This window comes from Centroberyx affinis, unplaced genomic scaffold, assembly GCF_046629955.1.
Source record: "Centroberyx affinis isolate AG114_WGS23_722 - 3 ecotype Tasmania unplaced genomic scaffold, CSIRO-AGI_Caff_v1 ptg004433l_1, whole genome shotgun sequence".
In the NCBI taxonomy this organism is placed as follows: Eukaryota; Metazoa; Chordata; class Actinopteri; order Beryciformes; family Berycidae; genus Centroberyx; species Centroberyx affinis.
In genome coordinates this window covers 28,625-49,501 of record NW_027282107.1, presented here as the reverse complement: position 1 = coordinate 49,501, position 20,877 = coordinate 28,625, and the positions used below count along the sequence as shown (strand labels likewise).

The window sequence follows — 20,877 nt, the reverse complement described above, 5'->3', positions numbered from 1 at the left end:
TGTAAGATGCAGCAGTAATAAATAATGGCCTTCTGCAGGAGCTTCATCTGCAAGGCATTTTGTCTGTAAATATACACCAGGATAAGGCAAAATATACTTTCGTTTCCAGGCTGGACAAGTCGTGTAGCTCCCACAATAACTTACTCTGGCGAGTGTCTCTTTTATAAAGCATAATGAGGATGATTACAGTGTGATGGATGAGCTGTGAGCCATGGCATGGACTGTTACTTGCTGTTGTGCTCAGTGTAGCATGGCTTTCCAACATGTATTAGTAGAGGTTTATCACATTCCCTTATTTACAGGGTGCATTAGGCCTTTTAGTCTCAAGGCTGTTTATTTTTCCCTCTGTCTGGAGTGAATGTGACTGCATGTGTGTGTGTGTGTGTGTGTGTGTGTGTGTTAGCATGCATATGCTCATTTCCTACTTGAAGGGTCTGTGTTTGTTTATCGTTTCTGTCCTCTTACTCTGGCTTTATGTTAGCTATGTTTGATGTGAATAAAGGCTTATTTACAGGAAAGTTATTAGTTATATCCTGCAAGAGCAATCTTGGGTCCTCAGGGCGCAGAGTACTGCTGGCTTTTCTCTCCTGTTAGGTAGTTAATTGCATTCACCTGGTATCCCAGGTGTAGACCAGTCCCTGATTAGCTGGCTAGAATGAAAACCAGCAGGACTCTGGGTCCAGAGGACCACAATTGCTCTTGAGGGATATAACTTTCCTGTAAATAAAATAAATTAGTGCTGTTCTACAGTTCAGTTCAGCCATGTTTATCCATTTTTTTTATCTGTAGATATTTTGTGATTTACCAGGATTGAGACTATGTACATTTATTGATGAATGTGAGTGTATCTGTGTGTGTGGGGACTGGGTGTAGAAGGAGAATGCAATGCAGGCAGGCACTCTGGCGCCCCGAAACACATAACACCTAACATTCAGTACGCATGTGTGTGTGTGTGTGTGTGTGTGTGCGTGCATTTGAGAACAAAGAATGAGGGAGGGAGGGTCAAGAGCCGCACATCTGGAGCTGGTTGCTGCTGACACCACATTGAGGCTGTTAGTAGAATCGGAGATGCAAGGCAGAGGAGGGAAGAAGCCCAGTAATGGCATGGGCTGGAGGCTCTAAACAGTGTATTCACATCAATGAACACTCCACATCACTGCAGTCAGTGAATTAGAGCTAACACGCAATGTTATATACTGTAATACTATTTCATACAATCAGTGATGTATGGTAGGTAAACTATGATCTCCAGCTGGTGATCATCATAAGGCAAACATCTACCAATATAACAAAACTCAACTCATTATATTTTCATAAAAGCATTGATTTATGCTTTCCCCTTTAAAAAGTCTATACTCTTATATATCTTGAATCATCAGTTTGTACTACTCACTTTAAAACATACATATTTATATCAGCCTAAAAAAAACTGAATACATTGCTATATTCCTGTCCCAGCTCTCCACTACTATTTCCCAATAGCTTTTGCACAAGGACAAACTTAGCTGTTTGCTCAATCATGGACCAAAACACCAGTTCCTGGGTTGATGGATACATGTATTACTGCACACAGCCTGACTGTAATGACTGCTTGTGAATTGGCTCTAGTGACAATAAACAGAGCTGATTGCCTTCAGCAGTATACAGCATACCATCGACGTTCACGTGTCCGCCATTCATATAAGCATAGATCCACTGACACTCACCTTCCACCACCCACATGCACACACATGCACTTTCATGCCATATGACCAGATGGGTGGAGTTTGCCACTTAGGACAGTGCACTGCCAGAAAGTTGAGACACAGGAAAGTATAAAGTTATTTTAATAAATGTATCTTTGATCTGTGGATTACTTGCAAATACTATCTGACCCAGGTCTCACACACACACACTGTATATTTGCATGAATGGGCTGTAGCAAGCTCACTTCAGTCAGTCCAGTGGAACCACAGCAGAGGAAGAGTTATATTCAGTTCTATGGACATTCCCTATAAGCGCATTCGCCAGATGGCTCTGTGAGCCGGTGAGCCAAAGCCACAGCAGCCCCAGCCCCAGCCCAGCGCTAACTACTGACCCTGTTAAACCACACACCCAGACCAGTCTGGACCCACCCAAACCTGGAGCCGGAGCCAAACCCCAGACTCTGGACGGACCAGAACGACCAGGCCAATAAAAAGGCGCATTCCTCGTTACCAAACCCGGCCTCAAGACCTTTTTTCCTTAGCTTAGGTCCCACGGCGCTCTGCGGCAAACACAGGTGCTATTCTCATCACGCTCCTCCTGCAACCTTGTTCAATCCCTCGTTCCATTTATCTCTCTCTCTCTCTCTCTCTTACTCTTGGACATACTGTGATGTGTTGCCCCCCCCCCCCCTCCTAGTTTCAGCTCAGCATTGCTTTTCCCAGGCCCAGCTCAGGCCGGTCCAGCGCATCCCAAATAGCTTTATGCAAATCAGACCCAAACCTAAACCATAGTCCGACCAGATATGGGTTCACCCGATGGCCACACACTCTCTCCTCCTCCTCTCTCTCTCTCTCGCTCTCTCTTTCTTGTTCTTTTCTCGTGTAATTTTCGGCGAGATTTGCAGCCCCGCTGAGCCTGACGCTAATGACAGAGTCCCGGTTCAGGGTTGGGCAATAAGATAATGCATGGTAATGCTGTGAGCGTGTGTGTGTGTGTGTGTGATAACTGTATGTATTTATAGAATTGCCTGGAATGGAGTGGAAAACATCGCATTCCCTCTGTGTGTGGTCCTAGCACATACACCTGCGATTCAGTTGTGTGTGTGTGTGTGTGTGTTCTTTCTGGGGAGCTGAATCGCGGGTGAGCTCATCCCGCTTGGGGTCAAAGAGGTCGCGGCCACAAGCAGATTGTTGTGGCGCTGGTCGGAGGCTTTGGCGGTGGCGGGGCGGGGCAGCTATCCCCCTCCTGAATACTCCACCTAAACGCCTCCGTCCCAAAATGCTTCTTACCCCCGCTGACACTTCTGAACACTTCTCCTGCCTCACGTTCAGGTCTGCTGGGGAAGCAGGAATTCGGCTATTTTCCTCTGCACAGCTGTTAGGAGTATTCCTCTCCCCAGTGGTGACCGGTGCTCACTCATGATACAGCTGTTTATGATTTGTTTTCAGTCTTTATTTAACTTGGGAAGTCCGTTTGACATCAGTTATCTCTTTTCCATGGGGGACACAGGCAGGACAGGAGTTTACATGGACATATTTATGCAGGCAGGACAAGAATTACCATATTTCATAGTAGGAGCTAATATGCAATTATAAGACATCTCTTAACAATAACAACAGTGTTCATTAGTGACAATCAAAACAATCTTCCATATAGTGCCAATAACTGCTTTAAACTCACTAATACTAATTATTTAGGATTCAGGTTTCTTATAGTCTCATATATATTTAATACAGGTGGGGAAGAGATCATGCAGGTTTCCTACAGTAAGCAGAAACAAGTAAAGTCTCTCTCACACACACACACACACACACACACACACACACGCAGGCCTGTCCCTCCGTGAAAGAAAGAAAGAGAGAGTTTGAGACAGACACACCGCAAGCTACGGAATGTGGAGTTTACATGGGCAGCTTTATTTGGCCAGAAGAGAATGTTCCTCATTCAGCGCAGAAGCCACATCCCTCACACACACACACACACACACACACACACACACACACACACACACACAGCACAGCACACACACACCCACATAAAGAATAAAGATGTGAAAACACCCACACAGAGAGCTCAGGCGAAGCGAATGTGCATAATAAAAGTGTCGTTCCAGTTGTTATTCACACATCATCTTCCTCCTGCAGTTCCACTATTCTTTTCATCTCTCACAGTTTGCTTAGAATTTCCTCGTCTTGTGATCCAAGGCCGAGAGTCCGCAGGTTTTTATTCCGACCGAACACGACAGCAGCTCATTCCACTGATTATCACTTTCAACCAGGAAAGGGGAATTGATCGGTGAAAGGAGCTGCAGGAGTGTTTGGTTGGAATGAAAACCCTCAGTGAGACTCTTGGGACTCCATGGACCACGGTTGCTGACCTTGTGATTTATAATGTGCTGCACCAATATAGAGTGGTTGACTGGATTTATTATCATGTCACAACAGATCTATTCACCCTCTGTTTGGACACACCTGATTGAATGTTTTTCATTCTCTTAAAGCTATTTTGATCTAAAGGCTTCTGCTTAAATGCTTGAAATGTGTTTCTTAGACAAATATAAATAGTGAAGTTGAGTCCTATGTATGAATTTCTTTCCAAAGCCTTTGCCTTTCCATCAAGGCAAAGGGCGGCTACTTTAAAGAATCTAAAATATAAGATAGTTTTGATTTGTTTAACACTTTTTTTGGTCACTGCATAATTCCATTTGTGTTATTTCATAGTTTTGATGTCTTTACCGTTATTCTAAAATGTGGAAAATAGCAAAAATAAAGGAAAATGAAAGTGTGAGAAAGTATAATTTGTGTTAGTATTGGTGGTTGTTTGCCTTATGATGATATATTTACTTTCCTGTTTATTTAGCACTACATCACTGGATGTGATGCATGCTACAGAGTTGGAATTTGGGTCAAGTGTCAGTAAAATGTCAGGATAATCCACTGCTGTGTGTTTACCAAATGTTAATCGTCATGTTATGACTCTCATATAATCTGCGGAGCTCCTGTCTGAGGGTCTCGTGTGAAGGAATGTAAGCAGTTATGTCTTGCAGAATCCCATAATATCCACTGTGTAACCAGGCCTAGTTATAGTTGACCTAGTCCTCAATCGAACGGTTGAGCGGTTCTCAGCGTGGGGTCCGGGGACCACCAGGGGTCCTTGAGGGGGGCTCCAGGGGGTCCCAAGCAAATTGATGAATTGTTAAACTTCAGCATTATTTCATTTACAAGAAGTGAACACCATTAGAGAATGTAGAAGAATGACTGTTTCTCTGTTATCTCTCTACCTACAATACAGACAGTCATGGAATTCTGGACAAAATCATATCTGACAATAAAAATATTCTCAGATTTGGGTCCAAGACTGTGGCCCTAATGTGGACTAAATTAGGGTCCTTGATATGAAAAAGGTTGAGAATCACTGATCTAGTCTATTGACAAATAGTACAATTTCTATTTTTATATATATTTATTATTATTATTTATTTGATAATTAAAATATTTAATGTATTCTTAGTTCTCTATTAGATGATGAGTCAGGTATGTGCTGCTCTTGCTGACTTTTGTGTGTAGCAAAACTTGTCTCTATGCTTCAGTGTTTCAGAGGATATTATTTCATAAGCCCAGTTTTTGACTGTGACCTTCACTAGGCTGCACAGTGGTAGAAAACTCCTTGATTGCCAAGTTTGATTATCTCATATATTCTGACTGGTGCATTGCTTTTTCCTTGCCTTTTGTAAATTAACATAAATTATGTAAGGCTGACAGGGACTCTTAGATCTAAAAGCTATTTGCTCAGTTTGCAACATGCTCACCTAGGAGCATGCATTCTGTATTCATTGTGCTGATTTTTTTTTTTTTCCTTAACCACTTTCATTTCAATTCAATTAGTGACTGTAAGAGGAGAGAAATAGGTTCCTGATCACTAGGATACAGGCTCAGCATTGAAGAGAAAGGCAGGTGAGGATGGTTGGCTTCAATAATTTCCCTAGAGCAAATAAAAACTTTGCAATACATGTAATAGGGGGAATGTGAGGAAACAAATGGTTCATTATGCCCTGTATTCAGTTATATAGCGACTTTGAAATACAAAAAAAAAAAAGTGTTATTAGGATGATAATTTCTGCATGGAAGACAGATGTTCCTAGTGTAGTAGTGGAGTTGTGAACCCAGTCTGAAGGAAGGTTTTTTTTTTCTGTTTTTTTTTTTTTTTTTTTCAGTCTGAAGGAAGGCTGGCTTGGTCGCCATGTGACAGTGATGTCAGTGGAAGAGATGTTGACAGTGACTCAACCTTTTTCCTTCAGCTGGTACTATTCAGATGAACTCATATCTGAGTGGGCTGCTGTCTCGACAACACTAGAGATGCAGATGAATGATGAGGAGGGAGGAAGGGGATACTGGATGAGAGAAAGGATTGGGGGATGGTTTCAGGATAACAGAACAGAGAGATGGGGAATCTACTACTGCTATCAAATGAAAACCTCCAATACATTCTAGGAGAAAAAAAGGGAGTGTGCCACTACTGAAACTAAATGTGTTTTAGGATGTCATAGTCTCAGACAGGAAAACCAGTGCCAATGAAAACAAATGCATGACCACCACTCTTTAAGAATGTAACTTATTGGTTGATAATCGATTGCCTGACTTACTAATTTGATGGCATTTGAATTTGTTGACTTTGCTTGGGCAAGAAGCACTTTTCTATTTCATGCCAGTGAAGCACCTTTGCATTTGACAGGGAATCAGAGAGAGACCAGATGGAAAGAGAAGTGGAAGGAGTGCAAGAATAACACTGGAATGGAAAAGTGTAAGGGGGGGGGGGGCAAACTTACAGAGACACAGTGGGTGTACGCACTAAGAGGTTACATTTTGACAGCTTAGGCTATGTGGAATAAGCCTTGTGTTGTTTGTGTTTAGGACAATTTGAGCTTATGTATTCTATAGAGTTGGACAGATACAGACCACACTGTATACAGGCCCATCACTCATAATTATACTTCGCTAAAATAAATAAATAAATAAGTCGCCCACCTCCAGCTCAGGACATGACCGTATTTCCCATGTAGGAGGAGAACAACACAACATTTTGTTCCACTTCATTCTGTAATTGAGCTTTTAGGAAATGAAAACACAACCAATAAAATGAAGCCATATGCAAGGACCCCGCATGAGTGATCTTCTCCAGGATACCTTCGCAGGTTTCCATGAGCGCTGCCAGAACCGCCTGATGCTTTAAAAACATGTGCAAGGATTTAGTGTCAGCTCCCAGATAGGGATGTGATTTAAAGGTTTTGGGAAGCCTCTCTCTCCTCCCACTTGTCTCGCTGCCCATCCGGTCTGACTGTTCAGACCGAGAACCGGTTTCGCCCTAATACAGCCGATCTAAGATGAGACGGTGATTAAGTGAATTTCCACATATCCATAATCGCTAATATTAGGTCACGGGTGGAGTGGTAGGCTGTTTTGGAGTTTGGAGGTCTCGATTGCCATGGTGACGCTCTGGTAACGCACACATGCAGACACTGTGGCAGTGACATCAGAGATCTCATGGTGACAAATCAATGTGTTTATCTGGCGAGAAGCGGGCCCTCCTGGCTTTTCCAGGGTCAAGGCTGAAGACCAAAGGCGATGGAGCCCTTTGCTGTTCCGGGCCCTTGGGCTTTGAGGAGCTTAGACTGACAAAATCAGTCTTCATGTAACAAAAACCAAAAAAAAAAAAAAAAAGATATATAGGCAGTTTTCCCTGCTTTATTCTTAGGTAATCCCTGGTGTCAGAAAGATAGATAGATAGAAAGCTTTCCTCGTCTTTCCTTTCCTTTGTCCTTGAGAGATTGCATTTGACAGATGCTTTAGGGGGGAGCGGATACAGATGCAGAGGGCAAACTCTGTATTTGTGTTTTCTCAACTGCGGCTAACAAACATGAGTATTGCCCACTATGATTGGACCGGTGGCCCACTGGTGTTGTCTCCGAACCGCTAACCACCAATCAAGCCCTTCCACCCACAGCCTCATTTCCCCATGTAAACACCACCGCCACAATCAGCTCCAGCGGTTAGATAAATGTCTTCAATACAAGACGAGCACAACAGACATGGCAAATCTGGATCTGGTGCTCGGAACAGAGCGCTCTTCTCAATGACACTTAGTTCTATCTCTCCGTTTAACCATATAATCCCCAGAAATCGGCGACAGAACTGTTCCATCCTCTGTCCATCTGAATTCAGACAAAACTGAGTTCCTTGTTATTGGCCCTGAACACATATCTAGACTCATTCAGTTGTATCTTAATCTTGGGTCATCCAAACAGTTTAGGAGCCACCTTTGATTCATGGTTAACATAGTAAAAAGCCGCCTCCAAGATAATTTTATCAATTTAGGAACACTGAAAAGATTAGACTTGGGTATATATCCACTTCTACATCATCTCACATTGACTTGTTCCCCTGTTCCCCTCTGTCTCCTGCACAAATTTTTGCTCACAGTTTACAGGCAAAAGACTAAACACGCTGCATGGGATTACATTACCCCGATTTTAGTTTCTTGGTTGACTGTTAGTTTTATTTTTTTTATTCTAATGATTACTTTTAAGGCTCTGCTACATTTGGCTCGTAGCAGCGTTTCCTATGAGCTAAAGCAGGGACATCCTCACCATTCAGAAGTCTCGGCTTAAGACCAAACATGCCCAGGTCTTTGGCATCCAGACTTAAACATTCCCTGCCTGAGGAGACTGGGTCACTGTTACCTTTATAACTGTTCTCAAAAAGAATCAGAAGCAGTACTAGTAATAGTAGTGGTAGTAGCAGTAGTAGTAGTAGCAGTAATAGGAGTATTAGTAGCAGCTGTAGTACAGATGTGAGATGTTTGTTCCCAACACTGCAGCCCATCCATCACCATACTAAGTTTGTACTACTAACACCACATCATTCACTATGGCAGCAACTCACCACTTGTTGTCCCAACAAATAACATATTGTAAGTGGAACTCAGCAGTGCATTTTCCCTTTGTCAAACTCAACAAAAAATATAAAACTGACTCACACACTGCAGTGGTTTGTAGTATTGTTTGCTGATCTGCAGTAATGGCAGTGTAATTGTATTCCACCATGGCTGACAATATAAATTATAATTAAAATTTGAAGTGTTAACGTTTTGATGTTGGGACTACTACTGTGATCACCTTTTCTAATTACTTGTTCTCCTGTCTGATTAAACATGTTCACGATGGGGAGGCAATAAAGCTCATGAGTGACTTTTAGTTGTGAATTAGTTACAAGTGAACTGGTCACAGACTGATACACCACTGTCCTCTGCTGGAGCAACCAGGTATACCATCCAGCAGGCCTGGGGTGGAAAATATGGGTTTTGTAATCTAACAGTCAGTGGTTTTATTTTATTTATTTTTTATTTCAGTTTATTGCCCTGATGAAAACCTTATGGTCAAAACACGTTGGCTCTAAGCCATGTTAATAAAGACTGTTTCATTTTCAAGCTTTTAGTCTCTTCCCTCCTTTACTTGACTTAGAGAGCCTTGGACTTTGTGTACACAGCTCAAGAGTTTACTGGAATTTACTTCCAATAAATTCCTGGAGATTTCAATCTTGATACCTGTTTCTTATTTTGGCTCTTTGATTTGACTCTTTGACTTTCTTGCAGTTGGATAATTTGTGAACCTGGATTTGAAATATGCCAAACATCAATATATAAAACATACTTCACTATCCATGTGTAGACTCGTGCATAAATTACTTTAAGTGAAGCATTGAGAGCTTCAGGACAGGTTTTATATTAGCCAAACAAAGGAATATAGCTGAAATAGGAAATCATAATCGAACTCTATGTGCTAAACTCTATGCACTAATCAAGACAGGAAACTCCACTTCATTGATTTGGAACCCGACATTTCGTTGTGACATGTACTGGTAAACTTTGTAGCATGTAGAAGAACAAGAAAGAGAAAAAGTTTACAAAAAAACTTTCATTATACATCATGGCCATATAATAACTACTACAACAGCAGGAAAGACTCAATTAGACATCAAGTTCAGCACCTTAGTGGTGGTTTTGAAGACCGGTTTACATTCATATAACATACTCCTCAATACCAGTAACATGTCACATGCATCTACTCTTGTGGCCAACTGAATAAAAATAATACACACATAAAAATGCATACATATGCATATGCATACACCACCTTGCAAAAGGAATTTGAGATATATATACTTCCCTGGAGAATGTGTTTACCTTAGTTTAAACTATACACCATGTGTACACAGACATCACAATTCATGATGCAAGTTGGGATTAAAAAAAAAAAAAATAGAATGTGACATCAGACACAGACATAGAATGTGTCTGTCTTGCGCATATATTTATTTCAGTTCTTGTTATAATTGTGTACTCTCTTTTAATAGTCTGTTCTTACATTGCATGGCACTAGAAGTGTGGGGTAGCAATTTTGTTTGCTTTTAGTTTTCTTTGTCATCATATAACAAATAGGGCAAATATGGTGTGTTTCAACAAACATTTATCATTTGCACAGAATTCCACAATGACTGAATGAATTTATGTTTTATAAATGCAAAAAACTTTTTTTTTTATTTAAATAGTTATACTGTCAATTTTTCAATATACCTGGACTCAAATAGTAGTCCACATAGTAGTATTGGCAATCGTCATGTTTAAAAAAAATAAAAAAAATAAAAAAAATAAAAAACTCAAAATTTTCCAATAAATTCCTGGTCCAAAAAAAATTGTTTACATTCTGTTTTAACGTTAAAAGTAAAAGTTGCTTAAAACAGGATAGTGTGCAGCAATTTATGTTGAATATTTAACCATTCATTTTTACCCGTTGTATACAGAATTCAACTGATGTGCAGAAAAGATAAAAGCTTGTCTTGAACAGTGGTCTTCCCCCAAAAATGCCTGGTTAATGTTGTTGAAGCAAACAAATGTGCAGGCTATTACAATGCATGTTTTCATCTTTATAGATACACAACTTAAGTTTACTATCCAATTCTTATACATCTTGGTTTGTTTGGTTCAGAGCAAAATAGACATTTGACATTCATTGCTCATTGTCTAAATAACTGCACTGCAGGCTTGTGGAGAACTGGGAGTGTAAGGAGTGTTTCAGGGTGGTGTGTGTGTGTGTGTGTGTGTGTATATGGAGGGAAGTGGTTTACCGCACACTCTGGGACATGTGCAGAGGAGTCAGCATCTCCTCAAAGATGGCTCCCTTCACATTGGAGCCCCTCAGGTTAGCCTCCTGAAGGTCGCATCCCGATAAGTCACAGTTCTGCCAAAGAAATGAAAAGTATCGTCTCAGAGATGATTGTAAACAACATATTTATGTGTGTGTGTGTGTGTGTGTGTGTGTGTGTATTCACCTCCAAGTCTGTCCCGGCCAGTGTAGCTCCCCTCAGATTGCAGTTCTTCAGTTTGGCGTTCTTCAGTGTGGCGACCCTCAGGTTGATACCCGTCATCTGACTTCCCTCCATGTCCACACCCTTCAAGTTGGCTCCTGAGAAGGTAAACACACACACACACAAATTCATGTCAAATTCCAATATAAACTTCATCTGTTTATAGTTGGGTCATACGAAAAGAAAATGTACAATTGTGTTCTTCACCCTCCAGATTGGCCTTGATTCCAGCAGGGTCCTCAAAATTACATCCCCTCAGAGATGCCCCCTCAGCATTAGTACACAGCATCTTCACCCCCTGCAGATTGGCCCCCTGGGACACACACACACACACACACTTTGATAATGGACACGTGACAGATATGGAAACACAAGATGCAAGTTAAGAACACTTCCACTTAACGCTGGAGACACACTGGAAGACCTGACTCATGAATCCAACGTGAATCAATATGTATTCATTTATATGTACTGGGAAAAAAACAATCAAAAAAATCACAAAAAGAGACTTTGGGTAAAGCTGTGTCAAAGTGACTTTTCAGTAGAGCTGGAGGAAAGCAGGCTTCATCAGAAACAAGGCAACAGTAAACATGAATGATACAGTCTCCGTCTGAGCCAATCAGCAACCAGTATGTCTCCTGGTGCTGAACCACAGTGGTCAGCGATATCGTGCAACACATGGACAAACAAGTAAACAAACATTGTAGCACCCCCTTTAGGCCAATCAGTGCACTTTTGAAAACGCCTGTACAGAGAAATGACATAATTCCCTGAAATGTCACCAAAATCCAATCAATGGCGTCTCGTTAATTGGCCCGATAATCCTCCTGCGTGTCCCCAGCCTCCCTTGATTCAAAACACGACTCACATCAAGACAAGCCAAGGACAGGTCTGCTCTCTCCAGGTTGGCACCGCTGAGATTGGCGTGGGTAAGGTTGGCCGCTCTCAGGCTGGCCATCTTAAAGTTGATGTAGCGTAGATCCAGACGAGACAGATCTGCACCATTAAAGTTCAGGCCCTGTAAGACCGTAAAGAAGCATGACATTTAGATTTCTTCATGTTTTTGGTGTTTTGCGTGTGTTTATGTCTGTGTACCTGGCAACGCAGTTCTGACTTTGTAGTTGTGGCCAACAGGAATCTAATGAACTCCTTCCGGGTCAGAGGAGAGTGGTCGTCAGGGGGCTGAGACGACTGAAAAGAGATGTGGAGGTGAAAACATTGGCATTGCGTAAACACCTAATTTTGCAACACGTGCCCCACACACACACCTTTATGAGGGTCTCCAACTGATCAGCCAACTCTTCAATACCAAAGAAACGAGCCTCTTCCAGCACACCTAGAGAGGAGGAAAGACTAGATTAGAAGGCACATGCATTCTTATAGGACTTGCATGTGGGTTTACACATTTCAGTGGGTGTGTGTTCAGTATACCCAGTGGGTTGATGCCTTCGTTGATGATGAGCTGTCCGTGCCTCAGATAGTTTAGAATGGGCTCAAAGTAGTCGGGGCTGCGGTCTATCAGATACGCCCCCTGTGAATCCTGCTTGTTCCCCCAGACATCTAGATTACACACACAAAGATGAAATAAAATGGCATCAAAGAGAGAATGAGTGTTAAAAACATTTCAAATAATGGGTGTGATGAGTGACATCACCTTTGTCTCTAAACATGTGGGCCAGCATGCTCTCTGGCTCCTTACTGACCAGCGTGCTCCTGGGAAGAAACACACACACACACACACACACACCATTTACATTGAAACCAAAGCACTTGGTTTAATTCATGGCTTGATAACCATATTTACCTTGTGGTGGTGAAACAGCGTCCCCCGACGTTCAGCGTCAACCAATCAGTGTGGATCTGACACTTTTCAGGGCCTGTGAGGTCTTCCTGAGGGTCTACAGGCAAACACACAGACTATGTTTAACTATGCAGCAGCTGGCTGGCACATAATGAAGGAAACTGACTAAAACAATGAAGCTGGAAGATTGTGGACCGTGATTGGACATTGGGTTTATTTAGAATATGAAGTCTAATTTCATCTGATCTGAGAAGAGCTAAAAAAAAAAAAAGTTCCTTACCTTCAAAGGAATCTCCCTCTGATATGTACAGTACGTCATCGTCCCTGCAGGCCAGTGATATATACATTGTCCATGCATAAAACATACTTGCAAATACAGCATAATAAACTGAACTAAAACAAAGAAGAAAATGATGTAGGCTATGCGATACTATAATTTGGTTTTGGTCTCACCTGATTAATGCTATGTCGTCTATGAGGCCGCCATTCCCATTGTAAACACTAGAGGCTCTTATTCCCAGTTTGGAACTGGCCACAGACAGTAAGTCATCCAGAGAGCCATAGACGGCCACCACCTGTATGATAAGAAAGACCAGTCCACCGCTCACAGCATTACATCACCATATGCTTAACAAGCTAGCTAGCATTTAGCTACTAGCCAAACTAGCCATTGTGAGGCGGCTAAAACCAAATGAGTGGAGGTTTATGGTGAAAGACTGAATAAGCTAGGTATGCACACATCTTATTTCGCTGTTTTTTTCTTTCACAGCATACCTTTCCATTTGAGGACGTTCCGCTGACAAAGAGTGTGACTCTTCTCATGGCAAGATTATGATAAACTGAATGGCGGTTTGACTTTTTCCCGATTAAACAACATGCTTTGGCAACAAGCTACTCCCTTTCCTTTTCCTGAATCCCGACTCCACTCCAAAATGTCCCAAGCGGAACGTCACCGTGCAATTAGCCAATCAGCGATTTAGATTGAAAGACAATAGCCAATCGGCGAGCAGGATAGGCGGGACATCACGGTCGGCCTGTTATTAAATAGAAAGAAAGGAAAAAATCCTTCGAAGAGAATATAGACATAAGAGCCTCTGAATTTAACAAGAGGCTCTCATACCTTGTGCTGTCTCTTTACACTGAGGTGAATTGTATTGTTGAAGTATGTCAGTCCGTACTGTTAAAAAGTTCCACCACCAAGACACTTTCCTGCACATTTACTGCACTTTGCAAATGAGGTCTTTCTTATTTTGACTGATTAATCTCTAAAGTTGCAATTGTGAGGAGTAATAAGAGATGGGACACGTGTTCCACAAAGAGCTTTATTCAACAAATCATTCATTCACCAATACATAAAATAAAATAAGAGCTCTGCACAACATACACACTCTCACTTGATTGGATGGAAATTGTGCAATTAAAGTCAGAGCATTTCCAAGTGGCAAAAAGCAGAGAGGACTCAATTTTCAAACAAATACCTTAGCAGTGTGCCACATGAAGAAATGCTACGAGTGAAAAAAGTCACTCTGTGCAATAAAACCGCTGTCAAAAATGTCAAAAAATTGCTTTGACTGGTTTAAGTCTCGTGTTAGTTTGGGGAGCTGGGGTAGCATTTCATAAACTACTGGCTATATCCCTGCCCAAACAGGCTTAACCAGCATCCTGTACTCACTGCTGTAAGCATTCATTTCTGTGATCAATCAGCAGATCAGGTCTAAATTCTATGGAAGACAAATAACATGTAGGCAGCATTTTGTTATGACGAATAGTAGAACAACTGATATGCTGTCATCATCCCAGAACAGGATGCAGAGTTTGTTTGTTTTTTCCAAGGCAGTGTTTTTCCTGCATAAACATCTTTTCAAAGAGACTTTCCCAAGTTCTATTTATGGTTGCTGTACAATACTCCGCCCTGTGCTCAGTACCGCTGTTGTACCCACTCTCGCAGACTTATTTGCCAAATATTGTTCTTACTCCAAGAGGAAATAATAGTTATCAACTAGCTGGTAGGCAAGCCACGTCTGTTAGCTAGAAACCTGTACAGAGCGTGTGTGTGTGTGTGTGTGTGTGTGTGTGTGGGGGTAACAGACCCAGTTCTGGTGAGCCAACAGCTTCTAGGCTGAGGCCTTAATCATTAGCCTGTAATTTGTATGCAGTGTTCCAACACCAACGCCTCATTCACAATTGACTTTTGTGTTACAAACAACACAACCACCTTGGGGGCGACTTTGCATTGAAAATAACATAACGTAGAATGTGAGAGATTCAACTGTGAACGAGGCGTAAATATGAACAACCAAATATTTAAGATACAGTGTATGTATTTAAGATATACAGACCTACTTCAATGCTGCTTCACTCTCCAAATTTCATATTGCTTAATTATTGTAAAACAATCAAAATAGAGGAAAACCTCAATCAAACCACTTAAAATTCACTTGCTAGCATAATCATACTGTTAATCAGCAAAAACTGTCAAATCAATGGCATTCAGTCAAAATTAAGATATTGTTTAATGCATTTAATTGAATGTTTATTTTTTGTATATTTTGCCAACTGCCTGTCAACTATATTCCTATAGTAGTCTAAGTATGATCAAGCCACTTCAGCATTGAAAGCTATTTGGGGTCATTCGGTGGCCCCAAATAACAAGGGTCCAAGCTCACGGTATAGAGGGTTGATGGATAAAGTTCGCTGGCCCGCACAAGTGGCACCAAAGCCCTTTTCTGAGCCAGGAAAAACCCTGCAAGGTCACTTAGACCATAACCAAGTGTTAAAATGTATGGCAGCAGCAGTTCAGAGGAAAACAGTTAGGGACCATTGAGAGAAAACTCTATGCATCAAATTGGCTTTTTACTTGAAAGAAAACAGACCAGGAATTTAAAGCCTGGCCAAGTAATTATTACTGAGTGGGCAAAAGTTAGGGCACCAGAGAGAGTCAGCACCAGCATAAGACCTGATCTGGTATTGTGGTCCTACTCTGAGCGGATAGTTTACTATGTAGAGCTCACTCTGTTATGGGAAACTGCATTAGATGAGACGTATGAAAAGAAGAAGCTAAGTAAGTTAACAGTGAGTGACTTGAGCCAGCTGATTGGTCAGTCACTTCTTTCTCAGTTATATTTGCCTGTCTGCTCTGCAACTGGCCCATTCTCCTCTCTGCTGGGCTTTTTCTGACCAATCAGACTGGACCAAAGCTCAGGGTTAGTCAGAGACCTGGCAACCCAGAGAGCTGTGTGGCTACTTACAATTACAAAGTAAACGTAAAAGGCTGTTTCTTTCACTGTGGAAGAAACAGTTTCCTTGGGTTGAAAATGATGAACCAATCCCATACTGTTTAACAGTGATTTCCAACTAGGGCAGATGAAGCTAGCTCATTTTCATCACTGACATACCCACTCTTACCCACAACTTTCTCCTCATTCAAGTTATTGTCTACATAAGCAATCACCGTAGATTAATAGCTCAATGTTAAATTATACTGCCTATGTGTTCTGTATCCTGTGTTTATGGGGGGAAAAAAAAAAAATCTTTTGCACCCTCACCTCTGGTTCCCCTCATGCCCCACTCTTTTCCCTGCCTGGCCTCTCTCCAAGTTTGGGTAATTATTCATTCCCACTGTCTTCTGTGTCCTCTTCTCCTCCCTCAATTTGTCCATCTCTTTCTCTTTCCCTGTCTCTTTCCGGATAGTTGAGGATGTGCCGGTTAGCCTGAATGAAGTACTGCTGCTGTTTGAAATACACCTTCAAAATGCCCTTCATCACCACAAATGCGATGCCACCCTGTCGAGAAAGAGGAGAGGAGAGTGGGGTCAGTTGCACAAATCTGAATAGCAGACCTGTCCTGCACACAGGAGTAAGTAATATTACACAGCATAAGCAATATAAAACAATGTTGTAAACAGCCAAATAATGTGTTAATCCGACTAATTTATTTTTATTCCAAATGAACTGACCATAGAGAATCACTTTAATTTAACTCGTTTTCTAACTTCCTAACTGTAATCATAGTCAGAAATGCACAAAGCATATTCACCAGTATAGTGCGCTGTAGACTAGATGACACCCGCCGAAACAGCAGTCTTCCCACCAGACTAGCAATGGAGGGGAAGATGAGGGCTCCGCAGAGAGTCCGGGACACAGAGAGGTGATCCCCCGCCCCGGGGCCCTCAGCGGGCAAACGAGGCTGAGAGCGAACTGTACCTGGGGTGCAACAGGTAGCTGGGTTAGACTCATGTATCATGTTTGACAATATAATGACCTTTTCACATAATGTTTTACACCTCTGATATGATGGATACAAGGCATTTTGTTTGATTACATAGTTATTATTAATCAATACTACACTTGTTCTCGATGGGAATTCCTTAAGCTGAATTGATTCTGATATTAAAATGATATTAAAATTTTACTGTACTCCTCATTAGTATGGACAATGAAGATGATGATTATTATGTATTATTATATTATTATTATTATTAGGTCTTTTCCAACCTGCCAAGAATAATTTTTTTGACATGAAAAGGGTCAAATCCAAAGATACTGAATATCATCAAAAAATATCAGCTATCAGCACTTTGAATTTAAAAATAGCAGGAACAATTTTTAAAAACTCATATCAGTTGAACCTTAATAGAAAGGTTATTCAGGTTAAACTATTCCATTGTTTTCGCCCAGCGATGTAGGGGACAATGTTTAGTGTGTGTGTGTGTGTGTGTGTGTGTGTGTGTGTGTGTGTGTGTGTGTGTGTGTGTGTGTGAGTGTATACCTAGCCCCGGTAGCTGTCGTTTGTAGGAGTGTCTCTGCCACAGCCTCACTATATAGTCCTCCCAGCGGATCATCTTGCCCAGGACCAACACCACAGGGATGGTGGGCAGACCCATCAACAGGAACAGAGGATCGGCTCGCTCCATCACATACAGCCCCTTCTTATGACCCACAACCTGGATATGATATGAAAATACAAAAATGTTACGGGCCTAGAGATTGTGACACGCTCCATTGTGTGCGGTGTGTTGTTAGCCCTCTGTACCTGCATGACAGTCACCGCTCCGTATGTGACGGCTGACCAGTACACAGTCCCAACCACTACCCCGACTGCAGCAAATGGACTGGCCCGGGACAGCGCCCTGTCTACCTGCTGAAGGAAATATACCACCGGACCTGAGGAAGGACAATAAGTAGAAAGTGACTAAACACTTAGTCTTCTGTACCGCACTTTGAAGAAACTACTTCAAAGTGCAATAATAAGAGAGAAGATAGACAAATTTAGTAAATCACTTCTTTGTTTCTTATGAGACAAATGCAATAGCTTCAGTGGTTTTAGTCCGCATCTTGTGGGTTTCACTTACCCATCTTGGGAAATACAATATGGTATTCAGTGCCACATTGTGGACAGCTGACTGCTCCTCCACTGTTTCCCTTTTGCTTCTCGTCGAGCCACCGCTGTAGACAGGACTGGTGGATCCATTTAGTACAGCCTTTACACCTGCAGGGGCTCACCCACTCGGCGACACGGTCCTCTCTCTCAGTGGCAAAGCACACCCAACAGTGTCTGGGCAACACACACACACACACACAAACTTATACTTCCTTGTCTTTACAACACACCCTGTGATTACTAAGCATGTCATTCAGGTTGTATAGAAGCATGAAATGTGGTGCAATCAGTGCACTGCCAGCTCAGAGGGCAAACGGTCTTACTTCTCAGGCAGCTCCTCTGCACATGCCATGGTACTGAACGGGCTCTGCTCCCTGGGTTGTTATCATGGGCCAAACGGGCTGCAGCCAAGACCTATAAACACTCACAGACTGATTCATGCCCACAAACATGAACAACCCCCCAACACACACACACACACACACACACACACACACACACACATACCCGCTATTGAAACTGAAACCAAGCCTTCTTTCCCAATAACTTCCAACTAAACAGCAAGATAACATCGTTACCCACCCTCAACTGTTTAATATTTCCCAATTAATAATCTCAGTTTGTCTGACAGCCGTACAAGCTCATATCAAACTTAACTTGTCACCTGACAGATAGTTTTTAACCTCTCATGCTAAAAGCTAACGGAGGCTAGCTAACAAGTATTTTGAGATTCAAGAAAAGGTAACAACTACGCTAACCAACGACACGGCTGACCTCGTCGACTCTCAGTTGAGTAAACGGCTCTGTTGTAATATACCAAAATGTGACCTACCTGAATTATATTATTAACCGTTTAAAAATAGCAAATTCTTCAGCAGTCGACCCTTACGTGTTGTGTTATGTTGGCCAGCTCTCGTTTTTCTGGCAAGACCCGCCTACGCTACAATTAGAAGGGGTGTGATTGGTCAGCGGTGAAGTGCTCTACTGCTGCATTCACAGTCCTATGGGAAAGATGGGACACAAGAGGTTCCCGCTTCAAAATACTGTTTAGGAACTCGGGGGTCCCGTCCCAGTCCTTTCCCTACCCGTTACCGCTTCACCGTGAAGTGTCACTCCAAATGAACAAATCAAAAGAAACCAGGGTCCTTTGCCAAACCTTGAGTTCGCAAGTATTTAACAGAGGAAGCTGTTATGAACACTATTCACCAGTAGGCCTACTGTTTAACCTGTGAATGCTGACGTTAACACTATTTTCAAGTACGAAGTTCAACTTTACTGTCATTTGCATATAACATGAATGTCTTTTTTTTGTTTTGTTTTTAAGCTGGGAGCAATTCTGCATGTTGGCAGCCCCAGTTAGCGGCATTCTCTATTTATGTACAGAAAAAAACGAAATTACAGCAACTGATAATGAATTCGATACAATCTTTTCTTTAAAAAAAAATGTGGCTTATTGTTTCAGCAAGGATTCATAAAAATATTTAATTTCAATTAAGAACATTTTGATATTGGGTGTGTTCTACATTTACACACTAATGATTCCAATAATTCCGAAAATCCTTGAAGCCAGCATTAGGCTCTTCACCGCAATGTGTGTATGTAATTAGTGATTTCAATTCAAAATTCCCAAAAGGTATCTGCAAATGGTGTGGGAAAACTCTGGCAAATTCCGGTCAGGATCTGGCAACAGGATGTACCAGAAGGGTTGCCATGGCAACTCTGCTGATTAAAATAAATCCCTCATCTGCTTTCTGTGATGGGAGGCAGTGGTGGAAGTACTCTGATCCTTTACTTCAGTAAAAGTACCAATTCAGCAATGTAAAAATACTCCATTACAAGTAAAATTCCTGCATGAAAAATCCTACTTAAGTAAAAGTACATAAGTATTAGCAGCAAAATGTAGTTAAAGTATTAAAGTAAAAGTAGTGGTTTGGTCCCTCTGACTGATATTTTATTATATATGACATCATTAGATTATTAATACTGAAGCATCAGTGTGTAAGCAGCATGTTACTGTCGTAGCTGCTGGAGGTGGAGCTAGTTTGAACTACTTTATATACAGTTAGCTAGTTTAGTCCAGTGGTTCCCAACCTAGGGGTCAGGCCCCTCCAAAGGGTCACCAGATAAATCTGAGGGGTCGTGAGATGATTAATGGGAGAGGAAAGAAGAAAAAACAAAGTTCTGATACACAAATCTGTTTTCAGTTTTTGGACTTTTTCTCTAATGTTTGATTTTTGCTGAAATATTGGATCATTTGAACATTTATTAAAATGAAACCATGTGAGGTTTAGAGGGAAAAATCACTATTTGGTGGAGCTGTTAACAACTCATAGACATCTGAAATGTGACCCCGACTACACACTGCTTTTTGTAAGACGTCAAAAGTCAAAAAGGTTGGAAACCACTGGTTTCATCTTTAACAATGTGTTGTATTTTAAAAGCTTGTTATATTATCCATTGTGTCAAATCTCCATCTGAAAAGTAACTAAAGCTGTCAAATAAATGTAGTGGAGCAGAAAGTACAATATTTCCCTCTGAAATGTAGTGGAGTGGAAGTATAAAGTAGCATCAGTATGGAAATACTCAAGTAAA

General features: G+C 41.5%; 2 protein-coding genes across 4 annotated transcripts; both read right to left on the bottom strand.

Annotated features, from left to right (window-relative positions):
• Window positions 1-9,658: 9,658 nt before the first annotated feature.
• Window positions 9,659-16,458, bottom strand: kctd9b (potassium channel tetramerization domain containing 9b). 2 transcript variants are annotated; one of them, XM_071544003.1, is made up of 12 exons: window positions 16,452-16,458; window positions 13,360-13,481; window positions 13,187-13,230; window positions 12,910-13,003; window positions 12,760-12,818; window positions 12,537-12,665; window positions 12,374-12,441; window positions 12,201-12,296; window positions 11,974-12,123; window positions 11,313-11,418; window positions 11,070-11,203; window positions 9,659-10,978 (listed from the first exon to the last, which is right to left on the bottom strand). In XM_071544003.1, exons 5-12 carry the CDS (start codon window positions 12,785-12,787, stop codon window positions 10,862-10,864), a joined length of 828 nt encoding a protein of 275 aa, XP_071400104.1. In that variant the 5' UTR covers window positions 12,788-12,818; window positions 12,910-13,003; window positions 13,187-13,230; window positions 13,360-13,481; window positions 16,452-16,458; the 3' UTR covers window positions 9,659-10,861. The 2 variants fall into 2 exon arrangements, with proteins under 2 accessions (XP_071400104.1, XP_071400102.1); XM_071544001.1 differs by lacking the exon at window positions 16,452-16,458 and adding an exon at window positions 13,681-13,820.
• On the bottom strand, window positions 14,230-19,208 carry marchf5l (membrane-associated ring finger (C3HC4) 5, like). 2 transcript variants are annotated; one of them, XM_071544004.1, is made up of 7 exons: window positions 19,118-19,208; window positions 18,609-18,716; window positions 18,257-18,459; window positions 17,938-18,068; window positions 17,674-17,848; window positions 16,942-17,108; window positions 14,230-16,688 (listed from the first exon to the last, which is right to left on the bottom strand). In XM_071544004.1, exons 2-7 carry the CDS (start codon window positions 18,635-18,637, stop codon window positions 16,512-16,514), a joined length of 882 nt encoding a protein of 293 aa, XP_071400105.1. In that variant the 5' UTR covers window positions 18,638-18,716; window positions 19,118-19,208; the 3' UTR covers window positions 14,230-16,511. The 2 variants fall into 2 exon arrangements, with proteins under 2 accessions (XP_071400105.1, XP_071400106.1); XM_071544005.1 differs by having other exon boundaries at window positions 18,609-18,699; window positions 19,118-19,187.
• Window positions 19,209-20,877: the final 1,669 nt, after the last annotated feature.